General features: G+C 55.0%; 2 protein-coding genes and 1 long non-coding RNA gene across 5 annotated transcripts; 1 reads left to right on the forward strand and 2 right to left on the reverse strand.

The window, feature by feature from the left end:
* The first annotated feature begins 4,523 nt into the window (after nucleotides 1-4,523).
* LOC148646482 (uncharacterized) lies at nucleotides 4,524-18,670 on the forward strand. Of its 2 annotated transcripts, none has more exons than XR_015927767.1 (3): nucleotides 4,524-4,907; nucleotides 16,522-16,615; nucleotides 17,439-18,670. It is a non-coding gene; the product is annotated as an uncharacterized LOC148646482 (long non-coding RNA). The 2 variants fall into 2 exon arrangements; XR_015927766.1 differs by lacking the exon at nucleotides 4,524-4,907 and adding an exon at nucleotides 10,308-10,374.
* On the reverse strand, nucleotides 6,044-15,083 carry efemp2a (EGF-like fibulin extracellular matrix protein 2a). The gene is made up of 11 exons (XM_088609137.1): nucleotides 14,904-15,083; nucleotides 10,667-10,808; nucleotides 10,435-10,483; nucleotides 10,109-10,339; nucleotides 9,123-9,245; nucleotides 8,759-8,875; nucleotides 8,297-8,416; nucleotides 7,707-7,826; nucleotides 7,481-7,607; nucleotides 7,199-7,394; nucleotides 6,044-6,757 (listed from the first exon to the last, which is right to left on the reverse strand). Exons 2-11 carry the CDS (start codon nucleotides 10,748-10,750, stop codon nucleotides 6,596-6,598), a joined length of 1,329 nt encoding a protein of 442 aa, XP_088465263.1. The 5' UTR covers nucleotides 10,751-10,808; nucleotides 14,904-15,083; the 3' UTR covers nucleotides 6,044-6,595.
* On the reverse strand, nucleotides 18,664-24,139 carry fibpa (fibroblast growth factor (acidic) intracellular binding protein a). 2 transcript variants are annotated; one of them, XM_088609138.1, is made up of 12 exons: nucleotides 24,041-24,139; nucleotides 23,675-23,739; nucleotides 23,176-23,269; nucleotides 22,890-23,088; nucleotides 21,810-21,936; nucleotides 21,372-21,472; nucleotides 21,149-21,282; nucleotides 20,618-20,726; nucleotides 20,307-20,370; nucleotides 20,137-20,223; nucleotides 19,529-19,626; nucleotides 18,664-19,270 (listed from the first exon to the last, which is right to left on the reverse strand). In XM_088609138.1, the coding sequence occupies exons 3-12, from the start codon at nucleotides 23,258-23,260 to the stop codon at nucleotides 19,201-19,203; spliced, it is 1,074 nt and encodes a 357-aa protein (XP_088465264.1). In that variant the 5' UTR covers nucleotides 23,261-23,269; nucleotides 23,675-23,739; nucleotides 24,041-24,139; the 3' UTR covers nucleotides 18,664-19,200. The 2 variants fall into 2 exon arrangements, with proteins under 2 accessions (XP_088465264.1, XP_088465265.1); XM_088609139.1 differs by lacking the exon at nucleotides 23,675-23,739 and having other exon boundaries at nucleotides 24,041-24,094.
* Between the last annotated feature and the right edge of the window lie 1,940 nt (nucleotides 24,140-26,079).

A 26,079-nucleotide genomic window follows, 5' to 3' on the forward strand; every position in this document is an offset into this window, starting at 1 on the left:
TCTCCTCTCCGGGCCAGTCTCGCAGGACTGTTCTCCATGTACTTTATCCTGCTTTCAGGACAAACGTCAGGTGCTGCTCCCTGTGTACCCCACTCACAGTGCACTCCCACTGTACCCCACTCACGGCACCCTCTCACTGTACCCCACTCACGGCACCCTCTCACTGTACCACACTCATGATGCAATCCCACTGTACCCCACTCACGGTGCACTCTCACTGTACCCCACTCACACTGTGCTCCCACTGTACCCCACTCATGCCTCGCTCTCACTGTACCCCACTCACGCTGTGCTCCCACTGTACCCCACTCACCCCGCACTCTCACTGTACCCCACTCACACTGTGCTCCCACTGTACCCCACTCATGCCGGGTCTGCGCCACCCTGGCTCATGTGCCTCAGATGAGGGTCCTGACCTGCCGGGCTGGTTTGCCTGAAATGCTGCTTCCTTGGAAGCTGGTATCAGGAAGGGCCCTGCAGGCTGAGACTAGGGCTGGCTATTGGATCTGCCCAGGTGTGGCTCTGCGTGCTGTGAGCTGTGAGCTGCTGTGCGGTGATGCACACTGTGGGCAGCCAAGAGCACGGAGAGGTGAGAGGACGCCAGGCAGGTTCGGAACAGGTGCACAGGAGTGGGCAGCGGCTCAGTGGAGGCAGAGGAAGAGAGAGGTGCTGGATGCTCCAGGCAATTTTGTAGGCTTTCACCCACAATGCTTCTGAGTCTCTGTCTCCCAGCATGCCCGGCCCCTGCCCTGGGCTGGCTGTGTTGGAGTCAGCTCCTCTGTATTCCCTTCCTCCGGTGAAGTTGGAATCATGATATTCCACACGGTGGAGGGAGGTGGGGCGACAACAGAAGAAGCATCCCACTCAAGTGAGAGCAGAAGAGTAAGTAGAATCACTGAGACAGCAGCTGTAGATAACTCCTTCAGCGCTGGACACCGGGGGAACGCAGGTGGACAGGACAGGCGGGCGGGACAGGACTTCAGGGCTTCAGACCAGGTTTACTCTCTAGCTTTGACATGCTGGTGGCCAGAGTTAGGATTAAGGTTAAAGGGTCAAGGCTGGGTTAGAGTTTTGTGCAGGGGGGAGATCAAGGTGAAAGGTTAGGGGTCAAGGCTGGGTTAGAGATTTGTGTAGGGGGAGATCAAGGTGAAAGGTTAAGGGTCAAGGCTGGGTTAGAGTTCGGTGTGGGTGTAGATAAACACAAGTACTTGTCAACTCATTACTCTGTGTGGCCGACCAGTGTCACCTGTCAGCCTCCGCATGGGAGCAGACGGGCAGCCCCACCCCAGCTCTCCACTCTCAGCTCCCCCTATCCTCTGGGGGATCTGTCGGTCTTTTCCCCTGAGGCAGCGGAGAGCACAATGTCTGCGCGGTGAGTGAAACTTCCCGCCTGCCTCCACCACCTGCCTCTCAAGGGAGGAAGACGAGGAGGGGAGTGAAGAGTGACTTCTGTGAGCTCGTTGAGCGCAGGAGGAGGGAGGGGAGTCTCCCAGTCTCTGGACAGACCCCAGTACAGGCCCACCATGACAGAGCTTGTAAAAGACTGTGTCCCACAATCCTTTTCATCAGCTGAGTCCTTCAGGCACTGCTGACGAAATGTAAAGGCAGAGCTGCTGACCAACAGGCAGATGGACAGATAGACTGATCAATACCGATTGATCTAAATGGGCTCTGGTGTCTAATATGTGTGCTTCCACGCGCACTGTTTTCTCTAGCAGTGCTCTAGGGGCGTCGTCCCCCCCATTCCTCCAGCAGGAGCTATTATTAGCACAAACAGAGTATCTCTATTACACAACCCCCAGGAGGATCTGTAAGGACTGAAGACTCAGAGCAACTCCTGTTGGTTTCCAGCCAGTGAGCGCAGCCTGTGCAGCAAGAGGCTGTGCTGATTCATTCATAGCAAGTCCTCAATGAGCAGCGTCAGTTGCCAGGCAGCCACAACTTGCCTTCTTTAGGCAAAATGACAACACCAGTGTCACTGCTGGTCTCTTAGCCTGCACCCTCTGATTGGAGCAGCAGCCAGCCAATCAGGAGGCAGAGTCAGCTTCAGGCAAAAGCAGGCAGGTTTAACCCTTTGGCTGCCGGGCCAAGAGACTCGCCTGTTTATTAGTTTGTCACAGTAAATCAAGGCAGTGCGTCTTCACTCTTGCCCTGATCTTACCGCACAATCCTCTCATCATGGTTTGCTTTACAGTGGTTGGCTATGCTTTACCCTGATCTCACTGGGCTTTACTGGACTGTACTGTGCTTTACCCTGATCTCACTGGGCTTTACTGCAATGTACTGTGCTTTTACCCCGATCTCAGTAGGAGGATGAGCGAGGGAAAGAGGCTGAAAGAGAGGAGGAGGAGGAGGATAAAGAGTATACAAGATTGAGATATATTATTATTTTGTACTCATTTTATACAATCTTAGTTTGTGCAGTAGCGGTTAAGAACGAGGTGAATATATAACTGGCCACCAGGGGGAGCACTGAGCACTGCTTGGCATTGTTCAGCTCTCAGTGGGGAGGAGAGCAGAGTGATGGAGCCAGTTCAGAGAGGAGGGTTATTAGGAGGCCATGAGGGGTAAAGGCCAGGAGGAAATTTGGCCAGGACGCCAGGGTAACACCCCTACTCTTTTCAAGAAACGCCCTGGGACCACAGTGAGTTAGGAATTCAGGTTTACATCTCATCCGAAGGACAGTGCATGTTTTAGAGTAGAGTGTCCCTGTCACTCTACTGGAGCATTAGAACCCACACAGACCACCGTGTGAGCGCCCCCTACTGGTCCCACTAACACCTCTTCCAGCTGCAACCTTAGCTTTCCCGGGTCTCCCATCCAGGTACTGACCAGGCTCACACCTGCTGAGCTTCTCCATTGGCGGATCAGTGGCATTTAAAGTTTAAAGAAAGCCATCCTGTCACAGCCTGAAATGAAACAACTGGACTGGCTTTGGCAGTGTCTTTCAGGGACTTCTAAAACTTGAGTCCTAAGTCCTTTTGATGACATTAGAAGAAGACTAAAGAGACTCAGTTCCTTTTCCAACATGGACTCGATCTGATTGACAAAGAGCACAGAGCAGGAACACCCTACAGAGAGAACCACTGGCCTTTTGCACACACTCACACAGACGCACACTCATGCAGAATGCACACAGGCAGGCAGACAGACAAACACACACAAAGACAGACAGACACGCACACGCACAGACACATGATTAGATCACTGTTAACAGGGATGGGGGTGGTAAGGACAGCGTGTAAAGAATAGTTTCCACATAGCCATGTGGAGACCATGCTAACTCCACACGGAATGTGCTCTGAGCCAGAATCTAACCCAAGGCCTTGTTGCTGTGCTGATCCCCCCATCCCCCAGAATAATCATTTTGGCAACACAGGTTTAATTATCAACCAGTCGTGCTGCGGCTGGGGTTAGGCACAAACACACAGACCCCGGACTGCCCACGCCTGCCGTGGGGTCTGTGTCCAGGGGAACAGAGCTCATGAAGCCGAGCTCCTTGCCTCCTTCTCCCTCACTCTCTCCATCCCTTTCCAGCATGCTCTCCCATCCTCTCAGCCGCCCACGCGTCCCTAGCAACAGGATCGCCGTAGCCTAGTAACCGCATCTACGCACTGGCTCTGCGGGCGGGAGGACGGGATGGTGAGAGAGAAAGCTTCTCGGAGAAAGAGCACTGCTCCTGGACCTGCGGCAGCCCACAGCAGTCAAACCCAATTTTAAAAGCAGTGTTGCACAGCGATCAATGGAAAAGTCCTGATTAAAACCTGGCAGTGTCCCGGCCCCCCACACACAGGCACAGACCCCGGACAGGGACGGACGGAGACAGGGCAGGGGCAGGCTCACGAGCTGCTCCAGTCCTGTCCTGGGCCTCCAGCTCCCGCCCCCTCGAAGCACAGTTCCTCATTCCAGGTATCCCACTGGAGCAGATCAGTGTTCGGATTGGCTGCTTACGTGGGAATGGGGTCTAAGTCTGGATATACACACACACGCGCGCAGGTGTTCTGGTCATTTAAGAGAAAATGGTGCAGCCCAGCAATAAGGAACGAATTTGCCTTGAAGGGGGTGTATAGAGCCACAGGTTACAGACCTTGCTCTCCAGCCGCTGAGACCCACTGAGTCCTGGTGCAGAGCAGAATGGAGGAACGTGCAGCCTGGAGTGCAGTCAACAGGGAGGTCTCGTCTTCTCACTGATTCCACCTGGGCAAGCAATGCTGTCTCTCACAGCCCCGCCGCGCCTGCGCTGGACACCTGTCCCCAGGTCAGGACAGGGGGTCTCCTGAGGAAAACCTCCGCACTGTTTTGGGTCCAGGTTCAGCCAAGTCCCACAGAGGAACTGTCCCAATCCCAGAATTCCAGGCTTCTCCCTGTAGTTGGTGTCAGGAATTTGCACAATGATCTGCCCACGCTGCCCCATCCTGTGCCGGCCTGTTGCCAGGTCCTGGTGCCAGGGAGCGCCACAGGCTGGGGCGCCAGGCCAGGACACAGCGTCCCCGCGTGTGTGAGTGCGTGGGCATGTGTACACCCTGCATGTGCGAGAGGGACAGCGTGTGAGTGTGAGCCTCTCTCGCAGGGGAACAGCGGCTGTGTGGGCTGGTCCTGTCATCCGTGTGTGAGTCTGTGTCATCGCCATCGGTCCTGCCCGCAGCTTAGTGTGACCAGGAGGACGAGAGCCGGGTGAGGGCTCGTTCGTTTACGCAACGACACATGAGCACAAACAGGAAGAGCTACGAAACACGTGTGCAGCCTTGTGTTCCCAGGGTCCCATCCTGCCATCTCGCGAAGGAACCTGGACGATCAGTCCCAACAGCAGGGCTGGGAACTTGTGTGATGCACTGGTGATGCACTCCCACACGATTCTGGTTGTGCAGCCTAGTTGTGAGGATGAAGCTGCAGGAGATAGCATACAGGTCAGTATGAAGGTTTCACACATGGCGATGAGGTAAGAGAGCAGGAGCTGCTGTTCCTGTGATGTTCAACTGCAGTTTGTTGCAGTTACTTTAAAAGCGTTTACAACCTGCTCTGCAGTGTAGTGTGAATGTGCTGCATGTGGCCGCTGGCAGGGACGTGTGAGAGGGAGCAGGCAGTCCGAGCTGAGCAGCTGGGACATCCTGGGACTATAGGGGCGGGGGGCTGGCAGCACGCGTGGCGAAAGGAATCAGATCAGTGGTTTATTAGGTTACAGTTTCAGTGGGCAGGAGCTGTAGATCCCTCTGCTCTCTCCAGCTGGGTTTTTGGTGTCAAATACTGCCCTCCTGTGGTCAGAGCTGGTATTTTTCTGGTTGTCTGTAGCCTGTCGGTACAGCTGGCTGGGCTGGGTCAGGGAGAGCTTCTTGAGGTCCAGTTTTATCTGACTGTGGCCAGAGAGAGGAGCTACTGCATCACAGAGGAGTGTCCAGGTCTACCACCATTCTTCCCGGAGAGGGTCTGTTAGTGATCTTCCTGCTGCTGACAGAGCTTTAGCAGCTCACACCCGGTGCTGTTGACCGTGGCGTCGTCCCCACACCTGTGTGAGCTGACCGCTGTGTGCCTGTTTGTGCGTTCCCTGGCCGACCACGTGTGGAGAATGTTTTTGCTGTAATAAGAAGATTGTGTAAGGGGGAATGTAGACTGCATGTAGGAAAATCTCATTTTGTGTGGCGGTACTATTTCTGCTGATATGAAGCCAAACACGCGACTCTCTCCCTCTGGTTCTGAATGGCAGTCTTGAGCTGCTGCCCCCTCCTCCCCCGCACAGAACAGCGTGTCTTCAGAACAGCGTGTGAAGTGAGATGTTCTCTGTTCTATCTATAGACGGCCGAGAGAGGCTGGGGGATTCAGAAAGGTGCACAGGTGCCTGAGACACCAGCAGAGATCTCCCCTCTCCCCTCAGAGGGGCTGGGGTACTGACCCTAATCCAGCACATACTGTAGCAGTAATTATCGTCATGGCCCTCATTCAAGATGAACGGCATAGACGGTCTGGGAGAGATAGCGCCCCCTACAGACACACAGAAACCCGACAGGCTGAGAGACAGCGCCCCCTACAGACACAGGAACACTCACACTCCAGGTTTTCCAATTTTATTATTTTTTTGCCTTTTTTTTCCTACACAAATCCTTCATATCTTGAGGCCCCATAAACTTGATCTTATAATGAACATTTTAAAAAATAATAATCAAATACGTACATTTATATATGTCCTTCTTCTTTAATAAAAAAAAACACAAAAAGGCAGTAAATACAAAAAAAGAGAAACTAATGCAAACCCACATCTGTCTGGCTCGGATTTGGAAAAGGGTTTGAATCTATTCGTCAACAAGGAGAGTCCAACCCTGTGGGATTTTATAGCGAGTGCACACTCGTCAATGATTAAGGACTTCGAAGCGGTTTAAGGCCAATTAAGTCACTAACTGACTGAATGAGGTCGTTACGAGCTGAGTGACCCAATGTGGCTCTGCAGGACCAGGAGAAACCCACTGCCCACTCCTGGGCCGGCAGGACAGCGTCGAGGTCAGAGGGAGCGGTTCGGAGGTGGGCCGGGAGGGGGTCAGTGTCCGGCGAACCCAGAGTGGACAGCAGCTGTAGTGGTGTCTGGGATGAGGAGGGGGGGCTCTCTCTAGAAGGCGTAGGGCCCCACGTAGACGGCCAGCCGCAGTGCGGAGCTGGTCTGGTAGCTCATCAGGGGGTTGACGGAGATCATCTCCAGGTCCAGGACGAACTCGCGGGGCCCGGTCACAGCGCGGGCCAGCACCAGCATGGCGCTAATGTTGTTGATTTGCTGGAGGGGGAGGAGAGCAGAAATGAGCCGGAGCAGCGCTGGAGTGTCCTGTTCCTTTAAATCCCGATACTCAATCCCTGTCAGGATTACTGTGGAATGCTATCCCAAATGTGTAGTTGGACATTCCCAGCATTCCGATGAGATTAGAGGGATTGTGTCTGGCAGCGCGGAGGAGATGAAATGTGGGGACAGAATTTCAGAAAAACTCCCGACAGACAACGTGAAGCCGTCCAAGTTTCTGAAAGTGCTCAGAGTTCATTCCTGCAGAGTACGAGAAATAGGAAAACAAATGTGTTTGTGTGCCTGTATGATGTGTGTATATTGTGCCTGTGTGTGTATGCAGCTCGTGTCCACGCATCAAGGTGCGCTGTGTGTTGGGTCACCACGATCTCCAGGGTCACTACGGTTGCTATGGTCACTGCGGTCACTGTAGTTGCTCACCCGGATGTAGAAGTCCCCCTGCTCGTCTCCGGAGCGAATGCGGAAGGTGTTGTAGGCGCCGGGGTAGACGCTGGTGGCCTGGATCTGGAAGATGTCGGAGGGGACGGAGCGGTCAGACATGATGCTCATGTACCGGTGGACGATGGAGAAGGGCAGCTCCCGGCACCCCGGCTTCGTCACCGGGCACACGCAGCGGCTGCAGGGAGCGACAGACAGGGCGATCACCAGCCAGCAGAGGGCGATCTCCCCCCACACGAGCCCGTGGGCCTGGCCGGCACCTACTTGTCCGACACCTGGACGTAGGGCTCCTGGCAGCGGTTTGTCTCCACACACTGGTAGCCCCCGTGGATGTTGACGCAGGTCTGGGATTCGCTGCACTGGTGAGCCCCCGTCTCGCACTCGTTGATGTCTGCAGGGTCAGGGGAGGAGGAAGGCAGGCGTTAGCGCTGCAGCAGACAGGGCCCTGGGTCACCAGCGGGACCACTCCGCACCGCGGGCCGGGCCTCACCCTGGCACAGCCGGGTGCCCAGCAGCTGGTACCCCTCTGGGCAGACGCAGGAGAAGCGGCCGGGCTCGTTCACACAGCGGTACTGGCACAGGTAGCTGGAGTAGCTGCACTCGTCGATGTCTGCAGCGGGCAAGAGGAGAGGTCAGAGGTCAGTGGGAGGTCATGGAGGCGGCTGGCTGTGTCACTCCTGTGTCTGTGTGCATGTGTGCTGCCAGGTGAGAGTGCTTCCTGTACAGGTGTGCTAGTGTATAAGTACCTCAGGTCTCTCGGCGTATAGGTGACTCAGTGAATATATATACATATGTCTCATGTGTATAGATGTCTCAGTGTATAGGACTCGCAGCGTATAGGTGTCTCAGTATAGATACATGAGTGTATATATACCTCAGTATATATGTGTCTTAGTGCACAGGTACTTTCTTAGGTTATAAGTGACTCCGTATATTTCTCTCAATATATACTGAAGCTGTTTCGGTGTGCATTGTCTCAGTGTACAGGTCACTCAGGTTGACTATATAAGTGACCCAGGTTATAGGTCACAGCGTATAGGTGACTAAGGTTATAGGTCACAGCATATAGGTGTCTCGTACCATTGCAGGCGAAGCCATCCTCTCCCAGCTCGTAGCCCTGCTCACAGCGGCAGGCGAAGGTCCCATAGGTGTTATAACAGCGCTGCTGACAGGGGGCACCCATGTCACACTCGTCCACATCTGCACAGAGTAGATAGTAGAGAGTACAGAGTACAGTGCAGTGTGTATTCTATATGGTGTACAGTGCAGTGTGTACGGTATATCGTTTAAATGGTAAATATGGTCTATATGGTGTAGAGTACAGTGCAGTGTGTATAGTATATGGTCTATATAGTGTAGAATAACGGGCAGTGTGTATAGTATATGGTCTATATGGTCTATATGGTGTATATGGTGTAGAGTACAGTGCAGTGTGTATAGTATATGGTCTAAATGGTGTAGAATAACGGGCAGTGTGAATAGTATATGGTGTATATGGTCTATATGGTTTATATGGTGTAGAGTACAGTGCGCCTCGCTCACCCACGCAGGAGCGGTTGTTCCCCGCCAGCTGGAAGCCGGGCTCACACTGGCAGGAGAAGGAGCCCGGCGAGTTCACGCAGCGGTGCTGGCAGTACCGGTACCGACACTCGTCAATGTCTGCGAGAGAGAGCAGCACAGGTCAGTCCTGTCGCGGTCGGACACCTCTGAACTCCACAAGACCCGGAACATGCTTGATCTTCTGCCTGCTGGCTTCTCGCTCAGGACATAGAGGAGGTCATTTAACACATTTGATTATCTCAGCCCATAAAATATTCTGGCCTGCGGCGGTGCATCGATGCCAGCGTGACTGGAACCAGGAACCCCAGAACGCCATGTGCCCGGCACGTTGCGCCCGGAGACATACCCACGCACTCGGTGCCGATCTTGCGGTACCCATCCGGACACTGGCAGGTGAAGGAGCCGGCGGTGTTGATGCACAGCTGGCTGGGCTGGCAGTCGTGCAGGTCCTGCTCACACTCGTCCACGTCTGGCCACACAAAGACAGTGCAGTTAGCAGCCTGTGACGCCCCCTCTCTTCCCCCGATCCCTCAGCACAGCCCAGGTCCGGCGCAGGCTGGCCTGCCGCTCACACATGTCCACTCTGCATTTACAGGGTCCCAGCAGCGTGGCCAGTCAGCTGGTACACGAGAGATCCTCGCTCCGGAGCTCATTTTCCCACATCACACTGGAGAAACAGACTGGGGGACAGACTCAAAGAATGGAATAGCATGCAGACTTGAAGGAATACAGACTCACAGAAAGATGCTTTAACACACCGACAGTACAGAGAGACACACAGATGGTACAGGCACACAGTCACACACACAGACAGTACAGACACACACAGTCACACACACAGACAGTACAGACAATACAGACCCACAGAAAGATGCTCTAACACACCGACAGTACAGAGAGACACACAGACACACAGTCACACACACAGACAGTACAGACAATACAGACCCACAGAAAGATGCTCTAACACACCAACAGTACAGAGAGACACACAGATGGTACAGGCACACAGTCACACACACAGAGTACAGAGCGACACACAGACACACACAGTCACACACACAGACAGTACAGACAATACAGACCCACAGAAAGATGCTCGAACACACCGACAGTACAGAGAGACACACAGACACATACAGACACACAGACACACACAGACAGTACAGAGCGACACACAGACACACACAGACAGTACAGACACACACAGACAGTACAGACAATACAGACCCACAGAAAGATGCTCTAACACACCGACAGTACAGAGAGACACACAGACACACACAGACAGTACAAACACACACAGACACACACATAGAGAGCAAAGCTCACCAGCACAGGTGTCTCCCTGGGGTTCGTAACCGAGGGAACAGGGGTTGAAGGGGGTGTGGCCAGCGGCCGGCAGGCTGGCTGGTGATTGGCTGGGATCACCCGCCCCGGCGTTGACCTCGTTGTTGGCGATGACTGAGGCTGAGCGAGGGAGGCACAGATAGCCTCCATAGTGATTAAAACACTTCATCTCCCCCTTGCAGGCGTCCGGGATCGTCTCGCACTCGTTTATATCTGAGGAAGAGGAGGGCGGTGACCCGGAGGACCAGGTAGCAGAGTCTTTACAAGCCTGCTGAGACTGTGAGGCTCAGACTGGGGCCTGCGCTTACCTTTACAGTGCAGAGTCTGGGCATCCCACTGGTACCCATCAGTGCATTCCTGCTCCGACAGAGGGAGAGGAGAGAGAGGAAGAGAGGAGAGAGGGGGGAGAGAGAGGAGAGAAAGAACTTAGAAAACAATAGTGTTAAAGTTTAAGAATGAACAGTTTCACACTTCAATCACAAATGAACAACAGAGGCAAATGTACTTCACAAACAGGCTGGGGAGCAGCTTTCTCCTCACCGTGAAGGCGTCAGATTCAGAGGGCTCCTGTGAAATAGCTGTGTGCAGAGCACAAGTCAGCAGCACGACCCACAGAGGTCTCATGGTCTGCACACAGGCCAGGACTGGGAGAGGTCAGCACCACGGAGCAACTTCTGGAGTCCTGGAAGAAAGATGGAGAGACTGAGACACTGAGAATCACTGAGACACTCTGAGACACTCTGAGACACTCTGAGACACTCTGAGAATCACTGAGAATCACTGAGACACTCTGAGACACTCTGAGACACTCTGAGACACACTGAGACACACTGAGACACTCTGAGACACTCTGAGACACACTGAGACACACTGAGAATCACTGAGACAGACTGAGACAGACTGAGAGACTCTGAGACACTCTGAGACACACTGAGAATCACTGAGACACACTGAGACACTGAGACAGATTGAGACAGATTGAGACACTCTGAGACTCACTGAGACTCACTGAGACACTCTGAGACACTCTGAGACACTCTGAGAGAGACTGAGACACTCTGAGAGAGACTGAGACACACTGAGACACTCTGAAACACGCTGAGGCACTTTGAAACACTCTGAGACACATTAAGACAGACAGACACTGAAAGACACTGTGCCAGACTGAGCCAAATGGGCAGACACTGAGACTAAGACACACTGAGACATTCTGTCTGATCCACAAGCAGGCCAGTCTATGCAATCTCTCTCCTTCACCAGCGTGTGAGAACTCCTTCTCTCCTCCATCTCTCTTTGATGTTTTCCTAAACAATTTTCTGGTTGTTAAAGTTTCAATGTCTCACTGTGTTTTTTAAAAAACAGCTTGTAACTTTTCTCCAATCTGTCTGGCAGCCTCACTGAAACTCTGGTGTTCCAGTAAATACACATTCTCTCACACACACACCAACACTGATACACACTCACACTTACATCAACACTTTCACACACTGTAATTCAACACTGACACACACCCACTGCATTTACATTTCAAATATTAAAACAGCCAGGCTTGTTTTGCCAAATTTTTCACTCCTGACCTCAGACTTGATCCCTCCCTGTGCCACCATTTACACAGCTGGGCTGAGAACCGCAGGATGAAAACACAAAACAATGTCAAAAATGTGCATGGAAATATATATATAAATTCGTGAGTCCAAGCTACTGCAAAAACAACTTGTGCTCATTCACAGAGCAGGCAGGATGGAACCCAGAGCAGTGCCTTTCTGTCACGCAGTATTTAATCCTCTCCCTCTGCCCTCAGAACAGCACAGGTCCATCTGTGTGTGTCCTGAGGGACAGAGGGACTGAGAGGACAGAGGGGAGAGAGAGATGTGCAGACAAAGAGAGAGATGCAGAGATCAGGACACAGAAAAACAGAGAGGGAGACAGGAGGAGAGGGAGGGACAGGACAGTCTGTGGAACTGACAGCAACACCCAGCTGTTGGTCCTGGGCTAGTCCCACTGTAGAGCCAAGACCCTGTAATTTCCCCTGAGGAGAAACAGGCTGTTTCCCAAGCACCTTATTACACCAAATTGCAGCCCTGCCTGCCTGCTGCTTCAGCCCTTTCATCTGGGGAGCTGGAATGAGCTCCCCTGCCTGTGCTGTCTGCTTGGGCTCAGCGCGCAGGCCCAGACCGCACCCGTCTGCTCGGGCTCAGTGCGCAGGCCCAGACCGCACCCGTCTGCTCGGGCTCAGCGCGCAGGGCCAGACCGCCCCGTCTGCTTGGGCTCAGCGCGCAGGCCCAGACCGCCCCCTCTGCTCGGGCTCAGCGCGCAGGGCCAGACCGCCCCGTCTGCTCGGGCTCAGCGCGAAGGCTGTCTGAAGCTCAGTTGCACTTCCAATCTCTCTGTGTCTCGGGACTGACAATCAGACTCCCGGTGAGCAGCAGTCTGATCCACTTCAGGTTTTGCCAGCTGCAGAACTCTCTTGAATGTCTATTCAGAACCAGGTGCCTCACACTGCAAACTGGGCCCCTTATTCAGAGCAGCGTCTGCACAGGCAGGCCAACACAGAACATCAACCCTGATCATTCCAGAGGCTGTGGGGGTGGGAAACTGGTGCTCCACATGGCCCAGTACCCAACCCCCCCACCCAGGGCTCCTCCCTGCAGTTCAAGTGCCCCCCAGGCTGACCACCCCCAGTACGCTGTGATCAAACAGTGCTCAGCCTGGGAGCAAGTCCCCCTCCTCGCTGGAGGCCACACAGTGGGAGCCTGCAGGTGTGCAGAAGAGCAGAGACACAGGAGCCATCTGGCCTCTTGCTGAGCTCGTTTGGCTGCTCCCTGGCAAACTGATCTGAGGATCTAGTCCGGACGTTACTCAAAAGGGTATCAGCTTTAACAGTGTGGACAGCAGGTTACAGACTCACACCACCCTTTGTGCAAAGAAGTGTCTCCTGTTCTGTTGTCATCATGAAGACCACTGGCTGGCCCATGCCACCCTGCTTAGAAATTCAGCTGTTTAGCAGATATTGGATGTGAGGGAACAGCAGCTCTGACCTGAACTACATTCCCCAGAAAGCTGTGGGGTCTGACCTGCCACCCTCAGTCACATGACCAATCGGATCTGTGTGTTTGAAGCTGATATGCAACTTACTTGCCTGGTTAGTTACTGTTTGTGAGGGTTACGAGAGGAAGTTTAATTACGACAACCCCCGCCTGTTACTTTTGTAGTCGAGGGATGTGTTTGTGTCCATTTCTTGGGATGCCCTACAAAAAGATGACCTGCTAGGGAACCCGGTTGTGTTACAGTAATTCATCTGGAGGACCAGTGCAGTAGACTGGGGAACTGTCCTGCCTGCTGCCTGCTCTCTGCTTCCCCACAACCTCTGCTAAAAATACAGGGCCAGAGAGCAGTGAGCGCCGTCTGCAGACAGAGAGGGGGTGTCTGCATCAGAGCAGGCAAGCGTGACATCTATCACATCACGAGAAGGCAGCCCTGGAGCTCAGCTCCACCCTGCTTCAACACTTTCCTCTGTCTTCACCCTCTTCAACAAGGTTCACAGCATTCTAGCAGTTCATCTCCTTCAATACACTGACACAGCCCAGTCACAGGCTCTAGACTCCTCTAGTCCCTGTGGAGTCCAGGACACTGACACAGCCCAGTCACAGGGCTCTAGACTCCTCTAGTCCCTGTGGAGTCCAGCACACTGACACAGCCCAGTCACAGGGCTCTAGACTCTTCTAGTCCCTGCGGAGTCCAGCACACTGACACAGCCCAGTCACAGGGCTCTAGACTCCTCTAGTCCCTGTGGAGTCCAGCACACTGACACAGCCCAGTCACAGGCTCTAGACTCCTCTAGTCCCTGTGGAGTCCAGGACACTGACACAGCCCAGTCACAGGGCTCTAGACTCTTCTAGTCCCTGTGGAGTCCAGCAAACTGACACAGCCCAGTCACAGGGCTCTAGACTCTTCTAGTCCCTGTGGACACACTGACACAGCCCAGTCACAGGCTCTAGACTCTTCTAGTCCCTGTGGAGTCCAGCAAACTGACACAGCCCAGTCACAGGGCTCTAGACTCTTCTAGTCCCTGTAGAGTCCAGCACACTGACACAGCCCAGTCACAGGCTCTAGACTCTTCTAGTCCCTGTGGAGTCCAGCACACTGACACAACCCAGTCACAGAGCTCTAGACTCTTCTAGTCCCTGTAGAGTCCAGCACACTGTCACAGCCCAGTCACAGAGCTATAGACTCCTCTAGTCCCTGTGGAGTCCAGGACACTGACACAGCCCAGTCACAGGGCTCTAGACTCCTCTAGTCCCTGTGGAGTCCAGGACACTGACACAGCCCAGTCACAGGCTCTAGACTCTCGTAGTCCCTGTGGAGTCTATGTACAGTATAAGATTAATCTTGTGATTACTAGCTCTTGTGTGGACAGAAGAGCTAACATCTGAGGACTTGTTAGAACTAGCAGTTAAAGTTTAGAGGTTAGAGCCATCAGCCAAGATCCTCTTTACTACTTTCTTTTCACTTTCACATTGAGCAGAAGGTTTCTACTGCTTCACAGACTAGCAGCAGCAACAAAACAAATCTGCCATCCATCCAGCAGAACTTCCCGGTTCTGACTCAGCCCAGCCCAGAGCCTGCCCATCTGGCTCCAGCGGAACGCCAACCTCACAAACCACAGCCATCCCGCCCCCTGGGCGCCTCCCACACCCTGCAGAGACCCCCTTTCCCAAAACGCAGAGCCGGCGGCGTAACCGTAAGCGGGGACCCGGGCCGGCGCGGAGGTACTCACAGGCAGGCTGCGCGGACGTGACGGGCCTCTGTCTCGGCGCAGCAGCAGTGTGCTCATGTCCAGCCCCACGCTGAGCTCTGAGCGCATGGCCGGGAGGCGGCGCCGCAAGAGCGGAGAGCCCTGCCCCCTCACCCCCACCCCCCCGCAGAGCCCCGAGGCTGCAGATTCCTGGTGGGGAGCCAGCGAGCGCCGGCCCGCTCCCAGAACCCCACACCTGGTCTCACTTAACCCCCTCCCCCCCGCAGCTGCTGGGGGTGGAATCGCCGCCCCTCCCACCCCCCTGGAGCCCGAGGCTGCACTATTTATAGACCCAGAGAGCGCCGCAGGAATGTGACACGACCGCACAGAGACTGGCCGCGCCGCAGCACCGGCACACACACACACACACACACACACCACTGTCCGCGCGGGCTCAGTTCGTGCACAGGACGGGGGGGCCAGGACACCCCATCTTCCTCTCTTCATTCTCTACAGAGATCGAATTCTTATTGACACCAGTGATCAGGAGACCCAATTATACAGCTGGGTGTCCACTGGGCCAAGCAGAGAAACGCCCCACTCAGTAGTGCCCGCCTCCCAGGATTCGGACCCGTGATCCTGGCATCCTCTGCCCCAGGCGCCTGCTGTCGGTGCAGGATAGAATCTATTGAGCAACTTCGGCACAAAACTAAGCACAGCTGACGCAGACGCAGGTCTGCAGCTGGGAGAAGGGTCTCGGAGGGGAGAGGGGGTCACATCAGCGCCTGTCCATCCACCCAGTTTCCAACTGCTTCACCCAGTTCAGGGTTGCAGGGGAGCCGTGGTCTGTCCTGTACGCAGGGGGATCAAGGTGGGGTACATCAAGGCCAGCACCAGGCAGACACATGCACACAGGAAACCAGAGCCCTGGGAGAACATGCAAACTCCACTCACACAGCACCCCAGCACTGTAAGGCAGCAATACTGACCACAGCTCCACCAGGCCGCCCGGCATGCCAGGCCCAGCTTGTACCCCACCTCCCTCTTTTCTGCCCCCGACCAGCCCCCAACCAGCCCCCGACCAGTCCCAGACCAGTCCCTGACCAGTCCCAGACCAGTCCCTGACCAGTCGCTGACCAGTCCCCCGACCAGTCCCAGACCAGTCCCTGACCAGCCTCAGACCAGTCCCTGACCAGCCCCCGACCAGCCTCAGACCAGTTCCTGACCAGCCCCCCGACCAGTCCCCCGACCAGTCTCTGAGTAGCCCCCGACCAGCCCCCTGCTCCTCTCCTAGTCTGGGGGAGTGGGCCTGGATGTGGACACATTGTGGCTGCAAAATCTCTGCCTGCTCTGTACAGCCCTGTAAACTGGTGCTCCGTGAGCCTAGGCCCCAGTTCCAGACTCCCACAACCCTTTGTGTAAAGACACCCCCCCTTGTAACCAGTGCTACATCTACTTCCCTACACCGGTGTCCTCTGGTTATCTGGCTTGTGTTCCACCAGGGATTCCCAAATCTGACACCGGAGGATTCTGAATACTGGTATCAGGTCCCTTGTAGCCTCTGTTCCCGATGCCAGCGGGCCCCTCCCATGTGCCCAGGAGAGTCTCTGGTCATTATCCCTACACTAACTCCGAGCTTCAACATCCGTTTGTCCCACAGTAACCGACAGAGCAACTTGATGCCTGCAGCAGCTCAGCACTGCCCAACCTGCGGCCAGCGGAGAGGAGAGACGTGACGTGGAGTCGGACTTGAGGTTAGCGCTGTCACAATGCCAACCTGACATCCTGTCTCTCGTGTCAGGGAAACAGCAGCGGCCGAGCCTCTCGGCAGCGTGTGTGTGTGTGTGTGTGTGTGTGTGTGTGTGTGTGTCTGTCTGTCTGATCATGTGTGTGTGTGTGTGTCTGTCTGTCTGTCTGTCTGATCATGTGTCTGTGTGTCTGTCTGTCTGATCGTGTGTGTGTGTGTGTGTGTGTGTGTGTGTGTGTGTGTGTGTCTGTCTGATCATGTGTGTGTGTGTGTCTGTCTGATCATGTGTGTGTGTGTGTCTGTCTGTCTGTCTGTCTGATCATGTGTGTGTGTGTCTGTCTGTCTGTCTGATCGTGTGTGTGTCTGTCTGTCTGTCTGTCTGTCTGTCTGATCGTGTGTGTGTCTGTCTGATCGTGTCTGTCTGTCTGTCTGATCGTGTGCGTGTGTGCGTGCGTGCGTGCGTGCGTGCGTGCGTGCGTGCGTGCGTGCGTGCGTGTGTGTGTGCAGCTCTGGAATAAGATCTCTCCAGATGTTTACCGACAGCGGATGTTTAGCATCACTGTTGTGCTTTCAGTGTGTACTGCTTGCTGTACGTGAAACTGAGACGGGCTTCGTTTCCTTGAGAGGTGTACAAGTTTCCCCTCCCTGCGTGAGAGACCGGCACTCGGCTGTAGGTCATTGGTGTGTGTGGTGGGTGGTGGGTGGAGGGGGGTGGGAACGAGTGTCTTTGAGCCCCGGTGGAGACATGTACCTGATCTGTCTTCACTACAAAAGAACAACCAAAAGGCATTTTGACACGGCTGTAAACCAAGCACTGCTGTCGCCCCCAGCCCCAGGCGTCCCGGGACAGCTGCTGTGGGGGAGGGGCTCTCCCCCCGCCGGAAAGCAAACACACGCGTCTGCACCAGGCTCACCGAAACTCAGTCACAGGAACGAGACCCCCGGCACCGCCTGCCGCTGGGAAAACCCTGAGTGGATCACACTGCTTTGCAACACGCATGCAAGCCCAACCCTTCTGGGAGCCATCATAGAGGAGAGGGACTGAACACTTCACACCCACTGCAGAGAGAGAGGGACTGGACACTACACACCCACTGCAGAGAGAGAGAGGGACTGGACACTACACACCCACTGCAGAGAGAGAGAGGGACTGGACACTACACACCCACTGCAGAGAGAGAGAGGGACTGGACACTACACACCCACTGCAGAGAGAGAGAGGGACTGAACACTACACACTCACTGCAGAGAGAGGGACTGGACACTACACACCCACTGCAGAGAGAGAGAGGGACAGGACACTACACACTCACTGACGAGGGAGAGAGGGACTGGACACTACACACTCACTGCTGAGAGAGAGATATACTGGGCACTACACACTCACTGCAGAGAGATAGAGGGACTGAACACTACACACTCACTGCAGAGAGAGAGGGACTGGACACTACACACCCACTGCAGAGATAGAGAGGGACTGGACACTACACACCCACTGCAGAGATAGAGAGGGACAGGACACTACACACTCACTGACGAGGGAGAGAGGGACTGAACACTACACACTCACTGACAAGGGAGAGAGGGACTGAACACTACACACTCACTGCAGAGAGATAGAGGGACTGGACACTACACACTGACTGCAGAGAGAGAGATATACCGGACACTACACACTCACTGCAGAGAGCGAGAGGGACTGGACACTACACACTCACTGCAGAGAGCGAGAGGGACTGAACACTACACACTCACTGCAGAGAGAGAGGGACAGGACACTACACACTCACTGCAGAGAGAGAGATATACTGAACACTACACACTCACTGCAGAGAGCAAGAGGGACTGCACACTACACACTCACTGCAGGGACAGAGAGGGACTGGACACTACACACCCACTGACAAGGGGGAGAGAGAGAGAGAGAGAGAGAGAGAGACTGACCCCCAGGTAAACAACACAAAGAACAGATGAAGATAAAACAGTAAGGAGCTGTAAACACTCCCACTTGACCAGAGCCCTGACATAATTCCACCCTTCCAAAAACTACACACCTTTCATGTGCTTAAAGAGTTTTATTTAAATTAGGAATAAAAACAGATAAAATAGCAGGTCTTGTGCGCAGGTGTTCCCTCTCACTGGCTACTCAGCACACAGGTCCATATCGCCCCCTAGTGGCCCTCGATTAGTCAGTGAACTTGTTTCAGATCCAGGGGGAGAGCCTGCTTCTCCAGCTGCACATCTACATGTAGACGGCTTCCGATGTCCCGGCGGTCCCTCCCAGAAGAGCTGTATGAACGCTCACGCCTCTGGGAAAACCGCCCCCTGGGGTCCCGGGAGAGAGGAAGAGGAGCTAACGGCAGGACCTCAGCGGCTCCTCAGTCCCAGAATCCCAGCCCCCGTCTCCTGAAGAGTCCCAGGGAAAACCAGGCGAGAGGCTCCCTTGTCCTCCTGTCTCGCGTCTCCAGCGGACACACCCCACTCCACTGGTGTCCAGCAGACACAGCACGCTCCTGTCCCGGGCCTGGGCTCTGCAGAGAGGGGGCAGGAGGGACAGGGCAGGAGGGACAGGGCAGGGGCGCCAGCCAGGCGCTACTCATGGTACATCTTCAGGATGCAGCTCTTCATGACGCCCATGTACCGCTCCCAGATGGCCTGGTGCCTGCGGAGGAGTCAGGACACCAGGGACACAAGTCAGATTCCTTGTGCATGAAAGAAGCCAAGCAGGCCAACAGCGCCATCTGGTGGCCAAACCCGGCAGCACATCTCGGCCCGATACAGGTTTCATTAAGATCCAACAGAACAAAACAACAGGCAAGCAGCTACAACTACAATTAAAAAAGACTTTTCATACGATTCAAACCTCAGGACAGGAAGAGGGGGGAGAGAGGAGAGCTCACCCTGTTCTACAGAACCTCACCTGAAGGCATCGAGGGCGCGTGCAGAGTTGGTGTACTGAGTCAGGAAGACTCGGACATCGTTCAAAATCCACCTGTCCGAGCGACACGGCTCGATGAACTAAGACAAAGAGCAAGAGTCAGTGTACAACCCCTACACAGCCCAGCCCCTGTGTAACAGAGCCCCACACAGCCCAGCCCATATATGACCCAGGTCCTATATACAGTATGGCACAGCACCTCACACCTCTGTATGGACCTGCCAGCCTCTGTACTAGACAGAGCAATACGGCCCAGTCAGCCCCTGTACCAGACAGAGCAATACGGCCCAGCCAGCCCCTGTACCAGACAGCAATACGGCCCAGCCAGCCTCTGTACGGCCCAGCCAGCCTCTGTACCAGACAGCAATACGGCCCAGCCAGCCTCTGTACCAGACAGCAATACGGCCCAGCCAGCCTCTATACAGCCCAGCCAGCCCCTGTACCAGACAGCAATCCGGCCCAGCCAGCCCCTGTACCAGACAGCAATACGGCCCAGCCAGCCTCTGTACGGCCCAGCCAGCCCCTGTACCAGACAGAGCAATACGGCCCAGCCAGCGCAAGCAGGACCTCTCCAGGCCGGTCAGCTTCACCTTCTCCACGAGGTCGATGAACAAATCCCGCGCGTCCTTCGTGTGCATCAGCTTGGCTGCGATGTTCACCAGGCTTCTCGACAGGTTCTGAGGGAGGGAGAGAGTTCGGAGGGTCAGGACCATCACAGGTGCCTGCCGGGGAGACGCCCACAGCGGCCTCCCGCGCTCACCTTGAAGTTCGCCTCCATCTCCGCGAACACCTGTACCTTCCCCCGCAGCGCCGTGCAGACCAGACTGGGGCGGACAAGCACACAGAATTAAACACAGACCCTCCCCCTCCTTCCCCCCGGACCCCCGTCTGAGACACAGACCACCCCACCTCTCTCCTGGACTGGACGCGCAGGGACCCAGCTGCCCTCTGAACAGTCACAGTGACGCTGTGTTCCACCGGGCCTGACCACAGTGTCCCAGACGCAGGACACAGAGAGCCGAGGGTCCGCGGGGATAATCGGGGGGGTAATTTGGGGCGCACGGGCAATACCTCTTGTGCTGGTCCAGCATGTCTTTATCTGTGATGAGGATCTTGAGGTCCTTCAGATCCTGCAGGAATTCCTTGTCCAGATCAACATCCATGTCCTCCACCATGGAGTCTGAGAGAGAAAGAGCCAGCACTGGTCAGTCTCCGCGCCTCCCTGCCTCCAACATTCATCCCCAACTCTACAACTCTCTCCACGCCTCCCAGCCTCTGAGCTCCTGCAACCTGCAGCTCTGAAGCCTGGAGAGGATCAGCAGTTCAGCTGGAGAGCACTGCAACCCAGGCTGGGGGGCTGGAGGACAGGAGTACCAGGATGGCTGGGGGACTGGGAGGCTGGGAGGCTGGGAGGCTGGAGGACTGGGGGGACTGGGGGGACTGGGAGGCTGGAGGACTGGGGGACTGGGGGGCTGGGAGGCTGGGAGGCTGGATTACTGGGGGGACTGGGTGGCTGGAGTACTGATGGGACTGGGAGGCTGGAGGACTGGGGGGACTGGGAGGCTGGAGGACTGGGGGGCTGGGGGACCACTCTCTGCTCACCCACTGCTCCCACAGTCCAGTACTGGATAAGCTGACTGGCGCAGAAGGCAAAGTCCTCGAAGGTGAGATACTGCAGCTTCTTCTTGCCCGTCTCGAAGCGGCTGTTGGCGAAGAAGACGATGGCAGCGTAGTCCCTGCGGAGAGGCAGACGGACAGGGAGAGGCTGCCAAGGCGGCTCGGACCGGACCAGAACTCTAGAACTGGAACGGAACACGGGACTCACCGGGCCAGCCGGTCGGACAGCAGGAAGTGCTGCTGGATGTTCTCCACCAGGGGGCCCTTCATCTCCTCCACCACCTTGAACACCCGCTTGAAGTTGTCAAACTGTCAGGGGCAGAGAGGGGAGGGGCGTGTCACTGCAGCAGCGGTGTGACCACTCCACACTCACCCACACCCACTCTCCAAAGGCACACACGCACCCAACTCTCCACACCCTCCCCACTCTCCAAGGGCAAACATGCACCCCACTCTCCACAGACACCCCCAACACCCCCCCCACTCTCCACAGACACCCCCCTCCACTCTCCACAAACACACCCCCCCACACACCCCCCCCACTCTCCACAAACACACCCCCCCACACCCCCCCCCACTCTCCACAAACATACCCCCCACTCTCCACAGACACCCCCCCCCACTCTCCACAGACACACACACACACCTGGCGCCGGCAGCTCTTCAGCGTGATGCCGGTCTTGGCGCTGACGTCGTCCAGGTCCTTCTTGGTGCCCTTGGACAGTTTCTTGCCCAGAACCTCGCGCACAAACGCCTCGTCAAACGCGTAGTACCTGCGTCACAGTGTGCGCTTACCTCCGGATCAACACGGTGTGTCTGTCTGCGTGTGCGTATCTGTGGATCGCACAGTGCGTCTGTGTGTGTGTCTGGCGGGGGGGTGTAGCTCTCAATCTCTCAGTCAGCATGACCTGACTCTGAGGGGAGGGGTCTGTGTCTCTGGGGGGAGGGGTCTGTACCTCTCAATCAGCGTGGCCTGGCTCTGGGGGGAGGGGTCTGTACCTCTCAATCAGCATGGCCAGGCTCTGGGGGGAGGGGTCTGTGTCTCTGGGGTGGGAGGGGTCTGTACCTCTCAATCAGCATGGCCTGGCTCTGGGGGGAGCGGTCTGACTCTGGGGGGAGGGGTCTGTACCTCTCAATCAGCGTGGCCTGGCTCTGGGGGGAGGGGTCTGTACCTCTCAATCAGCATGGCCTGACTCTGGGGGGAGCGGTCTGACTGTGGGGGGAGGGGTCTGTACCTCAATCAGCATAGCCTGGCTCTGGGGGGAGGGGTCTGACTGTGGGGGGAGGGGTCTGTACCTCTCAATCAGCATGGCCAGGCTCTGGGGGGAGCGGTCTGTACCTCTCAATCAGCATGGCCTGACTCTGAGGGGAGGGGTCTGTGTCTCTGGGGTGGGAGGGGTCTGTACCTCTCAATCAGCATGGCCTGACTCTGAGGGGAGGGGTCTGTGTCTCTGGGGTGGGAGGGGTCTGTACCTCTCAATCAGCATGGCCAGGCTCTGGGGGGAGGGGTCTGACTGTGGGGTGAGGGGTCTGACTGTGGGGGGAGGGGTCTGTACCTCAATCAGCATGGCCTGTCTCTGGGGTGGGAGGGGTCTGTACCTCAATCAGCATGGCCAGGCTCTGGGGTGGGAGGGGTCTGTACCTCAATCAGCATGGCCTGGCTCTGGGGGGAGGGGTCTGTACCTCTCAATCAGCATGGCCTGTCTCTGGGGGGAGGGGTCTGTACCTCTCAATCAGCATGGCCTGTCTGTGGGGGGGGATCTGGAACAGCAGCTGGTTGCTCAGCTTGGCCGGGTTGTGTAGAAGGCGCTCGGCCATCTGGAAGGTACGGTAGTGATCCATGGTGTCGCTCTCCAGGACGTCCTGCGTGGTTCCACACTGCTCCAGAATCCCACTCTTCATCCTGATGGCTACAGCATCGCTCACTGGAGCAGAAGGGAGAGGGACTGTGTGAAAGACAGGGTGACCCACTGGACTCATGCTAACAGAGTGTCCCCTAGTAAGAGACTCACCAGTGTACCCATCCAGCCACAGCTGGTAGACCTCCTCGTCCATGATGGTGGTGTTCCCCACAAAGACATCCAGCTCCATGGTCATCCTGGCAGCCTGGAGAGAGGGGACACAGCACTTAACACACTCACACAGCCTGGAGAGAGGGGACACAGCACTTAACACACTCACACAGCCTGGAGAGAGGGGACACAGCACTTATCACACTCACACAGCCTGGAGAGAGGGGACACGGCACTTAACACACTCACACAGCCTGGAGAGAGGGGACACAGCACTTAACACACTCACACAGCCTGGAGAGAGGGGACACAGCACTTAACACACTCACACAGCCTGGAGAGAGGGGACACAGCACTTATCACACTCATGCAGCCTAGAGAGAGTGAGGACACGCACGCACACACACACTGCAGAGAGAGGACACATCATGCAGACAGATCTACATCCGGCACCTTTAACAATAAAACCTTAAACAGCAGAAACACTTCGTGTACATACAGCAAGGTCCGGGTGCACACCAGGACGTCACGGGTTCAGCGGTTTTCAGATACACGCAGCTGTTTCTGTTACAGAAAACAAACAAAATGCTTTCTTTGGAGAAATATCGGGTTCGACTCCGCCCAGCGAGTGTCCATGCAGGCGTGTTAATATCGTTTTTGACCTTAATGACACTGTCGCAATCTGCAGATGTGCGTGAGGCTATCGTTTTTTTCAGACTAAAACAAACAGAATGAATGAGAGTACCTTACTCGAGGCAGTTTATATTAGATGTGCGGCGTATTACAGTCTCTAGATAACAAGTCTTTACCGCAAAACAACCGAAGAAATTTGAAAACCCGACATGTTTGTTTACAAAAAACTTACAGTCCTGCTGTCGGCGACACTCCGCCAGCTGCATCTGTTGTGTACGGTGTCACCGAGAAGACGTTCCGCCAACCTCTTCCGCTCTGCACAGGAAGTAGCTTAGAAAGGATAGGGCACTTACAGATGACGTCAGAAAAAGGAAGTGCTTTATTTCCTGTTTACAGCAGCATAGCTTTCAAATGCGGGCTATCACTACATATGGATGATGCGCCAGTCCTCTCCCCACACACCAGCTCTCAGTGGGGAGTGACCCCTGGGCTCTAACTGACCGTCCTGCCAGCATAGGGGCACCCCTCCAATTTACAATGCAATTCTCGAGCGGTATAATCGAACAGCAGAACAGCAGTCCACCCACTTTTGCACAGGCCCACCCAAAAATCAATTCCTGGCTACGCGATATGCGGATTTAATTGCAAGAATGGTCTGCTAATAAAAACGTCAAATACATACTTTGGATGTATTTTAGCACTGTAAAATATCTGAATAGTTATCTGTAAAATGCACACTCGCATTTATCCGTCAATATTATCTTAATTCATGCATTCCAAACTTGTCATTTGTTTACAGGAGAAAGTTTAGAACCTCTTCATGCTCAGCTCCTGCAGGTGGAGCTTGTATCGAGCTGCTACAAGCAAACGCGTGCACTGCCACTTGTGCTCGGGAAGCCAGGCTGTCCTCCTCAAAACCCAAGACGCCTGTAGCATCTCATGTGTCTTATTTGCTTTTTGAAAAACATAGATACACGTATTTGTTTTGCGAAGTTGGCTAACAAACCAAAAACCTAGCGTTAGATATCTCTAGGAGCGTCTGACAAAAACGATAGCCAATTAGGCTACAGCTATGCATGCACCACCCCGCTGCAGTTACATAATTTTCTGAAATCAATCAAGCAATCAATCAATCAAGGTTTATTTATCAATGCACAACAATACAGCATACAGCGGTGGTTGTCGGACAGAAGTTGATAGAATTAAGGTTACAGAGTAGAATACAATAAATTAGTTGACAATTTACCAGATTTACGCAATCATAACACAAGGAGTAGGAATAGGAGGTATTTAGCACTGTCATTTATATCCTGAGAAGGCGAAGTATCAGGCGCACCGTATCAGTCTCAAGTGTCCTGACTATTTCTCAGTGCTCTTTGGGTAACGGCTGGTGGCTGCTGTGGGTGCCTGAGGGAAAAAGCTGTTTTGAAATCTGTTGGTGTTTGTCTGTAAGCTGCGGTAGCGTTTTCCAGACGGTAGTAGAGAGAACAGATTGTGGTTGGGGAGACTGGGGTCCTGGAGGATAGACCTGGGCTTCTCACAGAGCAGGAATCCTCGATGTCCAGGAACACGCCCCTGGGGATGAGCTGGGGACTTCACCACCCTCTGCAGCGCTTTGCGATAGTAGAAAAACGCTCCGACTCCCTCAGTGGGGCAAATACTTCCCAGCCTGGGGAAACACCACACCTGGGCTCCCTGGAGCTGCAAGACCTTTCCTCCCTGCGGGGGCTCTGGGTTCGAGTCTGCGCCGGGCACCTTTTCACCCGGAGTGGCTCTGATCCCTGTGTCCCTGCCCTGCAGGCCAGGAGATTCCCGGGGGGTAGGATCATATAAACTTGCTGAAGTGTTAGCTGACTAAACCCCACACAATACGTGTTCTGCAATATTACAAGAGAACTGGTGGGCCGGTTTTCGCACAGTAATCCCTCACTCGGAGGTGGTCTGCATTCCAGTAACCCCACATCAGGAATTCCTGTCCCCACCCTGCTGGCCGCTCCAGAGCAGGATGCAGCAGGATCGGGGGGGTGGGCAGGGCGAGGCAGTCGGGCCACCCCAGCCCAGCCAGTCCTGGAAAGGACACGGAGCCCAGATTCCTGGGAACACTGCTTTTCCCATGTTTTCTCCTGCTCCGCTGCTGGAAGGATGGAAGGAATCTGTCTTTTCCTCTCTCCTCTCCCATTCACTCTCTCCCCTCCTCTCTCCTCTCCCTCTCCCCTCCCTCTCTCCTGTCCCCCTCTCTTCTCTCTCTCCTCTCCCTCTCTCCTGTACCCC

The sequence above is a fragment of the Lepisosteus platostomus genome, chromosome 16 (assembly GCF_059453375.1).
Source record: "Lepisosteus platostomus isolate fLepPlt1 chromosome 16, fLepPlt1.hap1, whole genome shotgun sequence".
Taxonomy (NCBI): Eukaryota; Metazoa; Chordata; class Actinopteri; order Semionotiformes; family Lepisosteidae; genus Lepisosteus; species Lepisosteus platostomus.

Excerpts from the sequence above, each read along its gene's own strand:
- efemp2a (XM_088609137.1), bottom strand. The coding sequence starts at position 10,750 with ATGAGACCTCTGTGGGTCGTGCTGCTGACTTGTGCTCTGCACACAGCT. Across the intron at positions 9,246-10,108 it reads CCAGGGAGACACCTGTGCTG|ACGTGGACGAGTGTGAGCAG; the intron begins GTGAGCTTTGCT and ends TTGTGTGGCCAG. Across the intron at positions 6,758-7,198 it reads AGGGGGACTTCTACATCCGG|CAAATCAACAACATTAGCGC; the intron begins GTGAGCAACTAC and ends CTCCCCCTCCAG.
- fibpa (XM_088609138.1), bottom strand. The coding sequence starts at position 23,260 with ATGACCATGGAGCTGGATGTCTTTGTGGGGAACACCACCATCATGGAC. Across the intron at positions 23,089-23,175 it reads GTGGCTGGATGGGTACACTG|TGAGCGATGCTGTAGCCATC; the intron begins GTGAGTCTCTTA and ends CTTCTGCTCCAG. Across the intron at positions 20,224-20,306 it reads AGATGGAGGCGAACTTCAAG|AACCTGTCGAGAAGCCTGGT; the intron begins GTGAGCGCGGGA and ends TCCCTCCCTCAG.